Source organism: Tachysurus fulvidraco, chromosome 1, assembly GCF_022655615.1.
Source record: "Tachysurus fulvidraco isolate hzauxx_2018 chromosome 1, HZAU_PFXX_2.0, whole genome shotgun sequence".
Classification (NCBI taxonomy): domain Eukaryota; kingdom Metazoa; phylum Chordata; class Actinopteri; order Siluriformes; family Bagridae; genus Tachysurus; species Tachysurus fulvidraco.
This window is the reverse complement of record NC_062518.1, coordinates 13491141-13504786: the sequence shown is the minus strand read 5'-3', so window position 1 is coordinate 13504786 and position 13646 is coordinate 13491141. Positions and strand designations below refer to the sequence as shown.

General features: G+C 40.3%; 1 protein-coding gene across 4 annotated transcripts in view; it reads right to left on the bottom strand.

Moving 5' to 3' along the window:
• il1rapl1b (interleukin 1 receptor accessory protein-like 1b) overlaps positions 1–13646 on the bottom strand; it is a 313957-nt gene that overhangs the window by 16943 nt on the left and 283368 nt on the right. For 2 of the 4 annotated variants that reach the window (XM_027168684.2, XM_027168686.2), the window contains exon 9: positions 12089–12235. In XM_027168684.2, coding sequence (XP_027024485.1) covers positions 12089–12235 — 147 coding nt within the window. The remainder of the gene's footprint in view (positions 1–12088; positions 12236–13646) is intronic. The other 2 variants (XM_027168685.2, XM_027168687.2) reach the window with 1 other exon arrangement.

Genomic DNA, 13646 nt, shown 5'->3' with positions numbered 1-13646 from the left:
TAACAATGGACTCTGGACTGGAAGACCTACCGCTAGAAAGGAAAATAACGTTGTACAAATTGACTGCAGAGCACTGATCCATATATGCAATATACTTCATACCCCAGGACCAGGAACTTAACATGTGGCTGGTAAAACATGCTGTCAGTTAATCTCATGTCATAATGTATGATGAATTATGCCAACCTAGAGGATGAGGGTACAGTATGTCATATCTTCTCAATGTTCAGGACATAACAGACAATTAAATGGCCAAAGAACAAAAACAAAGGGCATGTAATGTTTTAAATCAAACTAGTAAACAGTATGATATTCAGAAACAGCTAAAGGCACTGAGTGTGTCATTACAAGAAATGGAGTTTGCAATGTGAGATCTGATAAACAGAAACATGAATCCTCCAACAAGTTCAAGCAGTCCGCACAAGAATATAGCTGCAGCAATATCTAATAGCTATATGTGGCAAAGAGGTTTCAAAATAGCAGGTCAGATAGTTGAGTCAGGACAAAAAGACAGGTTAAACTTTTCTAGCCTGGCCCTAAAGATTGAAAGTGTACAGTACTTAGCAAGGGCTATCCAGAGTCAGAGATTGTTGATGCTGTGCTCTGGGACATCACCATCACGGTTTCATAGTTACCTAGAAGGAAAAGGAACACTATTGCTGCCTGCAAACGTACTTCTGAGGTTCAGTGCAGCAAGAAGACACCCCAAAACATCCTGCTAAGGGCTATGGACCTGAGACAGAAAATCTTTTTGCTTCCCACAATGTCAGGCTTAAAATAAGACCCAGCATTGGTTCAGACTCTATTTCTGTATACTGTCTTGACTGGCCTGCAAAATAACCCTAACCCTCTTGCAAACAAACACATTGCCTTCAAAAATTAAAAGGATAAGAAATTCAAGATTCAAAGATTCAAAGCGTTTATTGTCATAGGCAGGTTGTAAACAGGACAAAAAGAAACATGCTGGTCAGTCATAAGTAACTCATGTGAACACTGTATAGTCCAGTGACATTTCAGTTGAAGAAAAAAGTACCACCAGCAAAATGCACTTACTCTGTCACCTGACACTGAGATCAAGCAGATGCACTTTGACATTGTGTTGTTAAAAGACTTGAGAGCTGAGATGTCTCAAATCAGGGAGACCATCCAAAGTCCATGCTAGCCCCTCCACAGTACCCCCACCAAGCAGAGAACCAGAAACTACTTTTGTCCCTTATCCAGGGCTTTCACCCTCACAAATCACATCTTATACGCCATGCCCTTATACCACTGACTGCCACCAACATCTTGCACCAGAGAGATGAGGAACACAGCTCAGATTCAACAAAGATTTCCACAACAGCATTGTTACCCAGTTCCACACCCCACCAAAATAGTTGCTTGTGTACAGGCAGGAATACTGTCAGCATTGTTTAGATGTGGGAGCAGTAAACATTTCAGTGCAGGTTTTAAGGCAGAGAGATTTGGAAAACCAGCTTATCCAGCAAAACACAGAGCAACCAGCACTAGGGATAAGTCCCGATTTTGTGGAAGTTAATCAAATGGGAAAGAACTTCCATAAATTGTGTTGCTTGAAGTATGCTTTCAGCTTGCTGCTAGTGATGATAAGTCCTGTTAATGTTTAAAGGTGACCAGAAACAGTACCCCATAATTAACTTTAATGTTATTAATGCCTACTGATTCACAGTGTGCAGGACCGGACAAAACATTGTAACACAGAAAAGTTGGTGGAGACATTAAATGTGCCATTTCCTCACCTTGTTAATGCAATGACTGTCAGTGTGACAAAAAATTATTCTGACTGAATTGATTGTTGAGTCCAGGCTTCAGCCTTTAGGGAGGATAATACCCTAACCTTTGAGTCTAATGAGAACCCACAGTGGCCTGAAGGGCTGTAGTTTTGTGAAACCCTTGTATCGGCAAAGGCAGGCATGGTCCCAACAATCAACTGTCCTAACAATTGTTAACGTGCAAAACCCAACAAGTCATGACATTACACTGGTAGGAAGAACTGTTATTGGGATTGTACAGCCAGTGAGGTCACTTTTTCCCACCAACATATTTAAGTCAGACCATCCCTCTAATGCATCCATGTCCAGGCCTACAGCCCCAGCAGAGACATCCCACCACATGAAAAATGGGATCCCCCATTGATCTAACTCATCTTGATAAACACCAGTGACAGATAGCCAGCCAGATGTTAAAAGAAGAGTCAGAGTCTTTCTTTGAGTCTGATGATTATTGGCTGTGTGAAAATTCAGCTGCAATTGAGCATATCACTAAAAGATGTTGAACCAGTGTCAAGAAGTAGAAGCCAGTATCTCTTTGTTCCAACCCTTGTACAAAAAAACTAAATATTACTTACAAGATTTGATGGCACTTTCTCAGGTTGTCTGTGCAAGAACAATGGTACCCTGCATTGTACTGACTACATCCCATCCCCAGTGAGCAGGACATTATGGAAATTTTGGGAGGAAACACCCTCATGTCATTGCTGTATTTACTGTAGAAGGACATTCCATCAGTTGATAGACTGTTTGATCCAGCCTCCTTTTCTAGGCTTTCCAGAGTTTTCTTAACAATTATTAAATATTATCCACACTGATCCTTTCAACCAGGGACTAGGTGCAGTACTATAACAAAGGCAGAATGAGAAGCTCCATTTTTATTGCTTATGGCTCCAACTGCAATAAGCTCTAACTTCTGCAGAGAACAATTACAGTACACACATGTGGGTGAGTTAGAGTTCTTAGATGGGTGAAATATGTTGTGATTATGTTTATTATGCACTATTCATCAGTCTACAGTGACAATAACCCACTTACATACATACTGTCAAATTAAATGCAGAATGTGTAGCAGATTTCTGGCAGATTTCAATTTCTCTATCAAATTCTGCCCTGTCATGGAAAATATTGATGCAGATAGTCAGTCAAGGATGCCCTTGAGAAATTCATGAAGAGTTTTCAGAGAAAATGTCATATGATGTCTTTGGGTGATGATGATACATATTATCCAGTTCCATTCCAGCAGCAACCCTCACTTGAGATGGTGAGTTCATGCATGCTAGTACACCTGTGCAGCCTAAATGCATACAGTTATAGGAGGACATGTCATTTGGGCTAGAGAGAGAACAAGAAGTAACAAACCAGGTAAAGCATTCACCAGTTACATTAATGACCAACATGTAGGGGACTCCACCTGTGTCCAGAGAACCCAGAACCGAAGAACTTCAGTGGCCTAGACAGCAGCACAGACGGCCCAAACTGTTAAAATATGACAGTTTTGGCTAACTAGCTTGTTACCACTCGACACTGCCAAGGCATACATATTTTAGGGTGCCATGGACACACACATACCACTTCCAGCAACACTAAAGACATGGAAGGTAGAAACATTACACACCAACCGACTAAGTGTGTATACATGACACAAATCAATATGGACTGTTGATGCCTTCTATAGACTTATGTTTACACTGATGATCCTTAGCTCTGTCTTTGCTACAGTATATATGTTTCAAATGACAATAAAAGCTTCTTGACTTAACTTGACTTGACTCTACTTCACTAAATACAGACCAGTGATAGTGAGAACAGTGAGTTGGTCTCTTCATTCTTCTCCCCTTGCTATTTTCCCTTATTTAAGGGTGCACAAGCAGCATTTTGGGGGCCAAGTACCCAGACATGGTGAGCCACACAGTCTCAGATACGTTCCATTTGTTGCCTGAGCAGTCACAGGACACCAGAGCCATAACTTTTGGCAAAAGTGATTTCTTTAGTTTCACTCTCTGTTCATTCTCTGACTGTAGGAGGAAAGGTCTAGAAGAACAAATGGATATCATGGTAGCATTGCTGCAGCTGCTGTGACTGTGGTGTTGTCTGTTGCTACTTTGAAGTTTGATTGTTGAGTCACAATGATGTGAGGCAAATCTGCTAAAGACAAAATGTGGAGGAGTAGCGATATGTTGTAGCAGCAGCCAAGTGGAAGCATTTTATGCATGTTAATGTTAATGGTAATGACATGAAATTTGTTGCATAGCATAAGAGCATGATGCTGAAGTTGGCTACCAAGATTTATGTCAATGCGCATAGTCGTTGCTGAGATACAGCCACACAATCTGTTTGGCAGTTTTACTGTCAGATTCATTGACCCATTATGGGCTAACAATTTGGATTAATTAAAATTCTTTTGAAAACTTTTCTGTGGCTTACTTTTAAGATGGCACGTACCAAATTTGATGTCTGAACAAAATTAATTTAGCAAAATCCACAAAATGTTGGAAATCTTTTTAGGCAGAATTTTGACATTATAGAGTTTGTATCACTTCTCTAGTGAGGGAAGGTGGCTTTAGATTTTGGATATATGATTTAAAGGTTATTAGCATAAATGTATTTCCAAATTAGGGCCAAATTTGATCCAATGGTGAAGCTAGAACATTGGTTGCGTTTGGCCCCAATTTGGTCAGAATTTTCCTTAAGCTCTCCCCAATAAGTGTGACAAATTTCACAACTTTTTAATAGAAGGTTCTATAGACACCGTAGCTAGAAGAAGGACAGACAGGCAGACAGACAGACAGAAGAAGAAGAAGAAGAAGAAGAAGAAGAAGAAGAAGAAGAAGAAGAAGAAGAAGAAGAAGAAGAAGTCGTCGACTCAATAAACCAAAAGAATACAATAACTTGCCCACCCTAATAAAAATAATAATAATTCATTCATTCATTTTCTGCCGCTTATCCAAACTTCTCGGGTCACGGGGAGCCTGTGGTATCTCAGGCATCAAGGCAGGATACACCCTGTACGGAGTGCCAACCCATCACAGGGCACACACACATTCTCATTCACTCACACACTACAGACAATTTTCCAGAGATGCCAATCAACCTACCATGCATGTCTTTGGACCGGGGGAGGAAACCGGAGTACCCGGAGGAAACCCCCGAAGCACAAAGAGAACATGCAAACTCCACACACACAAGGCGGCGGTGTGAGTCAATCCCCCAACTTTATTTAACTTATAAATAATAATAATAATAATAATAATAATAATAATAATAATAATAATAATAATAATAATAATAAAAGGTATAGACATCATCAAAAATCGACCAGGCTGGAATGCTCGCATTTCAATAATATGGGCTGCCAAGGAAATCAATTTAAGCCCAGGTGTAGTGCAGATCTGAATACTGATAACTTTCCGTCCTATGCTGTACGTAAACTTAAGTCAGCAAATCTGACCAAAAAAACTGCATCCATATAATCGTGATTTTGACCTTTTTATTTAGAAAAAGTCATATTTCTTTAAATGATATTTACATACATACAGGACATGAAAATGAATAAGCTCTCCCCAAGCAGAGCAATGAATATAAATACACTGTGCATGCTAAACTTTAGGCAGAAGCCACTTTCTTAAAAATCCTACTCTTACTAATAACCGATAAAAGCAGACTGGAAAGCTTTTGCATTATGCAAATAAGATCTATCTGTCTGTTCCTGATATACTGATGCTGTCCTTCACAGTATATTACATTAGCATATTTCAGTGAATTAGTCTGCTGGTCTTTTTCACTACTGCCAACTACCTTTAGAATGTACGCTGACATGTTTTGCACTCATTAAAGAAACTGCTTTAAAGGTTATATATTCTATATTTCTGTTTTCTGATAGCAATTCCTGCCCAACAAAGCAGCATATTTAGTACCTGACATGACCAATATCCATCGTGTTATAGACTTTTAGCATACTTGAAACCCTTTTTTAGACCTTGAGAGATGAAGCAACACTTGTATTATATTCAATTTCCTTTCTCTCTGACAGCAATGTCTTTTCATAAGAAGCACTACACTGACTAAAGGGTTTGTGTAATCTTTTTTGTAAGAAAAAATTACTTTAAACAATATTCAAAAAGGTTACTGACATCTTTCTTTAGTTAAACAAGCTGTTGCTTTGCTAATTATTCAAATAAAACAAACCCTTCTTTTTTTTTTTTTTGTTATGATTATTTTTAAAGGATCGACTGATCCAGAATTGTGTACAGAAAAAATTTGACTGGAGTTGTCAAGCTCTCAAATAACATACTTTGTGAAGAATGAATCAATTTGAGATATCAATATGCTTCAAATTTCAAATACTGTAGGAAAAGGTCATGTTCTGCTGGGAGTTATTGCATTAATCACTTTATACACTGCAGTAAAGGCCACAGTATCGCTGTATCACCGCTGATTTTGCATTTTTCAGCTTGCAGCAAGTTCAGATTACTACAACATGCCAATAAACACACCTACATTAGCCAATAAGAGGAGAAAGTAAACCATCAGTCAGATTTAATCTGGCCTTCAGTTGTTGGTCGGAGCCTACAAAGTTTGTAAGTTAAAATCTTTTATTTTGTTCTTCAAGGTGAATTGGGCACAGGTTATAAAAACAGACACAGATGTATCTGCTTTATTATTCATATTATTCATTCAAATGATTTAATTCTGTTTACTTTCATTGTTTTGTTTTGTCAGAAAGAAAAAAATTAAGAGGAACTAATATGCAAATCACCACATGCTAATGGAATATAAATATAAAAAAAATGTATAAATACGTATACCCAGATGACCACATTGAAGTTTAGTCTGGGGTTATATAACTAAAGTGTAGTGAAATACTTTTCTTCCTTTTCTTTTGGATTTATAATTGATCTGTAAACCAGGGATAAGTGACGTTATTAAAGACGCACTTGACATTTGTTAAGAAAAAAAAAAAACTGGGACAAAAAAAGCTATTATAGAACAATTCTTGCCCACGGTTCTCACTAGTAATTACAGCTCAAAGTGCCATTTGAACACTTTTTCTCATTCAGCAGGTTGTAATTCGTGTAATTCCGATAATTCTAAGATGCCCTCGGTGTCGTGTCAAGATCTGAACTTCATTTAACCGAAGAAGCCATTGAACGAACCTCTTTTAACTTTCGATATGATAATGTAAATGTGAAGATCTTTGACAGATGGATCCCTCAGCTAGTTGATTGGTTGAGGGGGCGGGATATATGTGACAAAGAAAGAAAGAGGGGGAGAGAGAGAGAGAGAGAGAGAGAGAGAGAGAGGGAGAGAGGGGTTGGAAGAGGAATAATCACCTCTGTGTATCTGAGACATGTGCATCTCTTCAGGGAGCTATGGGCATGGCCTGCTGGCTTATTGAAACTGATCCCCTTAAACTGAGAGCAAATTGAAAATCTGTTTCCCCTCTCCCCTGAGCTCACTGGAGTGCTACAATTAAAGGAGACAATTGCTGTTTTGAATTAAGTTCAAGGCACTCACGTTAAGTCTCCTTCATCCCTATTCTGCTCCCCCTTCTCCGATCTACCTTAGAGCCATCTATTACGCTCGAGCCCCAGAGAGGAACCGGCCTTGTGACTCTGACAGTAATAGCAAGAAACTTCTAGAATGTCGGGCATCAAGGTGGTTAAAAAGAAAAAAGGAAGAAGAAAAAACTGCACAGCATAAAAAAAAACCAAAACAAAGCAAAACAAAAAAAAAATCATAAGTTTTGTAGACTTAGTGACATCCTGTATGCCATGTCCCTTGGCTCTTGACTAATATTTTTCCTCCCTCCCTCCCTCTCTCCCTCTCTCCCTCCCTTCCTCTCTCAGCACAGATGCCTGCCAATGCCTGTTAGAGGACATTATGAATACCCTCACACTGACAACCACTTCAAAAAAGTTTTACTTCCTTCTCAGACATGACTGCACTGCAGAAATAAAAGACATCTTACCAAGTGGCAACATCTAGAATATACTTGAATTTATTTGGTATTTTTAGATAAGAATATTCTCATGAACGCAATATACGATTATTAAACTTGTATAATAGTTCTATAAAAGATAGTTTTATATTTGGTTTATTTGAATTGAAAATTCAGTAACACGATAAATCGAGCTATATTTTTTGCATTGTGCTTGATACATTTACATTTATAACCAGTTTCTCACGACAAAACAAAACAAATCCAGCAAGACAATGTTAAATCTGTTGAAATATTTAGCCCATGTTGTCCTGCTCTAAAGTTCAAGGCCCATTCAATTTGTTTAATGGAATGTCAGCCGGAGCGAGGCACACCACTGAACACAATTCATCAAATAAACTGCTTGTAATTTCTCCGTTGCGACTGAAGGAAATAAACAGAGCACAGGGTTGAAATGTATATGTTCATTAGAGCCCACAATAAAAGAGAAGCGGGTCAGGGTTCTAAAGATTTTGAAATGATGAAACATTAATGAGCAGAGAGGTGGTGTAAATTGCTGCTGCCGGAGCACGTCTGGTTTATGTTCATACGTGACGTTTGAAGGATATTAAGCTCTACAGGATGTGTTTGCTATTTAACAATCTGAATCTGATAGGAACCGTGTAGATTAGATTAATTCTGCAGTATTTACACTCACAGATTCAGTCACTAGTGCTTCTTGTTATCTGTATCCATTGACTATAGATATTGTATCACATTCACCCACGCACTGACCCACACACCCACACACTCTACAAACCACTGACCCACACACTCACCCCCGCACTGACCCGCACCCCCACACACTGACACCCCCCCCACACGCACACAGACCCACACACTCACCCACGCCCACACACACACACTGACCCACACACACACTCTCACTCACACACCCACCCCCACACACTGACCCACCCACCCACACACGCACTCACCCACCCACCAAACGCGGGTATAGATAAAAACACAATTTATTTCCACACAAAACAGAACAGAAAACCGGAGAACCCTGAGGGAAAGCAAACAAAACCGAAACTCAAAAGAAACCAGACAGAGAAACCAGACAGAGAAACCAGACAGAGAAACCAAACAGAGGCCACGAAGACAAAACAACGTGGCAGAGATCAATAGGGAGACAATTAGACACATGAGGAACAGGTGTTCAGAGGCGGGAAGCAATTAAGACCAGGGCGGGGCAGGCAAAGGTAAACAAAAACACATGGCACAAGAGACAACTGCCAGAACACCTCCTAATGAACAGGTAAAACGATCCTGACAGATTTTTAAAAATCTTAATTAAAAAAAACTTAAATGGCTTGATTTGCAGTGAGAAAAAAAATGAAAAACATTAAAATATGTAATATTTTGTACTGCATATTTAATTCCCAAGATATAATAAAATGTATTACATGAACGAATGAGGTGATTGAGTCATGGTTAAACTGTGCAGCTTCTCCAAACGTGCCAGATCTCTGCCCACAGCATCACTGTACTGGCTCCCTTTCAGCTCACTGCGCACAGCATCACTGCACTGGCTCCCTTTCAGCTCACTGCGCACAGCATCACTGCACTGGCTCCCTTTCAGCTCACTGCGCACAGCATCACTGCACTGGCTCCCTTTCAGCGCACTGCCCACAGCATCACTGCACTGGCTCCCTTTCAGCTCACTGCGCACAGCATCACTGCACTGGCTCCCTTTCAGCTCACTGCGCACAGCATCACTGCACTGGCTCCCTTTCAGCTCACTGCGCACAGCATCACTGCACTGGCTCCCTTTCAGCTCACTGCGCACAGCATCACTGCACTGGCTCCCTTTCAGCTCACTGCGCACAGCATCACTGCACTGGCTCCCTTTCAGCTCACTGCCCACAGCATCACTGCACTGGCTCCCTTTCAGCTCACTGCGCACAGCATCACTGCACTGGCTCCCTTTCAGCTCACTGCGCACAGCATCACTGCACTGGCTCCCTTTCAGCTCACTGCGCACAGCATCACTGCACTGGCTCCCTTTCAGCTCACTGCGCACAGCATCACTGCACTGGCTCCCTTTCAGCTCACTGCGCACAGCATCACTGCACTGGCTCCCTTTCAGCTCACTGCCCACAGCATCACTGCACTGGCTCCCTTTCAGCTCACTGCGCACAGCATCACTGCACTGGCTCCCTTTCAGTTTTTTTTTTTTTTAAGTTTTTAATGCGACCCTGTTCACTGACAAGACTGGAACTCCATATGCTCTTCTGCTTTTCTTGTCAAAATTCAAATTTGAATTTTCTTTTCCAGATACAGAATCATACACAGTACGAATGTACAGTACAGAAATGCTTTTTTTATGACTTTGTGTATATGAAAATAGTCACATTATAGAAAAAAGAAGAGGAATAGAATGAAATTCAAAAAGCTAAAATGGCAATTAAAAGTAAATTAAAATCAAATCGATTGATCTCTAAAGAACAGAGGAAATAGATATATATATACTGTAAAGGAAATATAAAATAATGGAATAAAAACAATTTTAAAAAATGGAAATTAAAATAAATATATTAGCCATGGATAAAGCTCGGATAAAGCGGTAGAAAATGAATGAATGAATGAATATATTAGCTAATGAAAAGTAAAGGACAGAGGAAAAAAATCCAACATAAAAAATAATAAGAAAAATTATATGTAAAAAATAGAGCACATGAACACAGTATAATGACTGATGATATGTATATAGTTACATGGATATATTCCATCTTCCATGAGATACGTTTCTGCTCAGCACATGTGAAGAGTGATTATTCACCATATCCTTCCTGTCATCTCATTAACGAGGTGTTTCCACCTGCAGAACTTTCTTATCATCAGTACCTGAGGAGATGAGCAGGACCTCCTGGAATACTCAATCCACCATCAACCATGCCAGACTCACAGTACCTGACATCCCATTTTCTACCCATTCTGATGTTTGATGTGAACATTAAATGAAGCTCTTGAGCTCTTTATCTGTATCTGCATGAAGTTCTGCAATGAGCTGCTGTCATGTGACATACTGAAATGAAAAACTGCACATCGGTGTTCTTAATAAAGTGGTAGACGAATGTCTCGGGACAGACTTTTAATAGAAAACATTAACTAGTAAGTACATTCTGCAACATTTGGATCCATCAACAGCATAATTTCAGATGAGCACTTGCACAAAGAAGAAATGACTTTGATGTCTGTGAAAGAACTGACAGTATACGTGTGTTCAATTGATGAGGGCTTTCAAACAGGGAATAGTGTAGCTAAGACGCAGACTATTTCCTTAACATGCTTCTAATTAGACGGACATCATAGCTTCTAGGGAGGAGAAGGAGACATCTCGTTTTAGAATAAAAATAGAAGGAAATAAAATAGTAAAATATATATATGAAATATGCAGTAAAGAAAAGAGGAAAAATATAGCCTGTGCCTATCTCAGGCGTCATTGGGCATCAAGGCAGAATACACCAGGATACACCCTGGACGGAGTGCCAACCCATCGCAAGGCACACACATTCTCATTCACTCACACGCTACGGACAATTTTCCAGAGATGCCAATCAACCTACCATGCATGTCTTTGGACCGGGGGAGGAAACCGGAGTACCCGGAGGAAACCCCCGAGGCACGGGGAGAACATAAATAGAATATTAAAAACAAAATTTAAAAAGTTATAAATAGACAATATATAAGACAATATATAAGACAATATATGGACAATATTTTTCTATGCTCTTCTGTTTTCAGTGTCTCCTGTCCCAATAGTCTTAAGTTCCACTTACAGTAGCCCCACATCTCATCATGTCATGGATGTGCCATAGACCGGAAAGTAAGATTACAGTGGAAAGCAACAGGACTGTATAAGCTTCAAATATTTTTTAGACTTTCTACAGAGACTCACAGCTACAAAACAACAGGGGGTTCATTCATTTACAGTCAGAGCTGGTGACTTCCAGTGACTTGAGCGATGGCAACCATTGCCGACTAGATGCTGATGTTCCGCAAGGTTAACGGTTCAAAGTTGAACTGTATGCAAATATGGAGCAACTTGTGCAGCCAACAGGAGAGAAGACAGTAGAAATCTCCATTTTAGTGCCACTCATTGTTAAACGTTATTACCATGGCAACCAGTCGCAGGTTGTACTTGGCAGCTTGCAGTGATGAAATCACCGAATATGTGAATGTAGCATCTTGCTTATTGTGTTTATAATTAAATGTATACTCAACAGTCAATAAAATTAATGTAGTGAGAGAAAAAAAAAATATTGCTTCTGTTGGTAAAGCGTATAGAAGCCTTAACTCATAACTGTCTTACCGCCGTCCACGTCCTCGCTGCCGAAGTGGTTCCTATAAAAGAGCATGAGCTCAATTCTGTAGCACTTATACAGCGTGACCAAGAAGACGAGTAAGATGAGGATGGCACCCAGTCCACCAGCCAGCTCCACTGTGTACATGAGCTCTGCTGAAAGATAGAGAGAGAGGAAGAGAGAGAGAGACAAGAAGAAAAGAGAAGAGAGACTTACTCACAACTTGCACAACACCGTCTCTATTGAATTAACATTTGACTGAGAAAAAAGACTCCACAGCACTTCTTTAGGTAGCTGCTCTGTTCGAAGCTTATTAGATGCTACTCTCCCTTGACACCAGACCCCATCTCAACCACCCCCCAGTCCATACACACATACACACACACAGAGTAGTCAATGGAACGCTGTTTGTGAGCAGCTTTCTCTGGATCCAACTAGGATCAAATGATTAGTGTTCAAGCAGCCAGTTTCATAGATAATCGAACTTTTCTCGCAGCCTCATGATCCATCATTCCAGTGGCCGCAACAACACCCAACAGTAAAAGCTGAGCAAGGGAATATTCCGGCGTCGGACTGTAATACAGAGGGAGGCGAAACCCGACCTGAGGAAGTCATGCAGAGAAGGATATAAGCCATTCTGCCAATTAGACATAGTTAAGGCACATTTTCCCATGTGAAAGAAGCACACTTGTGTTGCTTTGTTCCGAAGAACGAATTGCAATGGTCCAAATCCTGCAAACCACTTAAGGAAAATCGATTTAAGGTTTAACTCATCATGGCTTCAATTGCCAGCTTCCAATACGACTCCTGCTAGGATACGTGTAGCATTCAGACAAAGTATAGAGGGTAAAGAGGAGCTGGATTGGTTAGTGTGCATCCGTGTGTGCATGTGTGTGTGTGTCTAGATTCTTTAATATTATGCTGCTAAATTGCTCAGACTGTAGGCATGGCCCATCACCTTACTAATGTTTGCTTGTTCTACTACGGACTGTATTTGTCGCAATCCATCAATCCATCATAAACCTGTACAAGCATGATCCATCCTAGAAGCCTGTTTCAGACCACAATGGCCAGAAAAGAAAAAGACAGACACACAAACACACACACACACACACACACACACACACACACACACACACACACACACACACACACACACACACACACACACACACACACACACACACACACACACACAGTGTCTGTATAGGCATAAAAGCTTAGTGTGGTTCTTAGAGCCACACTACATTACTAACTTTATCTAGCTCCTGTTCCAATCCTCCTCTTATTCTCCACTCACTCCCCTCTTTATTATTTCTGTTCCGAAGATCTTGTTGTGTTCTAACCATATCTGCCATGTCCATCACCAATATGTCCATCACCACTGCTCTCTCAGCCACCCCACAACACCCACCCACCCAATCCCCTTATTTTTCTTCATCGCCCTTTCTTTCTCCTTCTGACCACTGTGTAGATTAAGACAAATTATCTTTGAACTGGCAGGTCTATGCTTCACTTATGTGCCAATAGATTTTACAAAGCCACTTGGTGTTGTGTGATTCATCA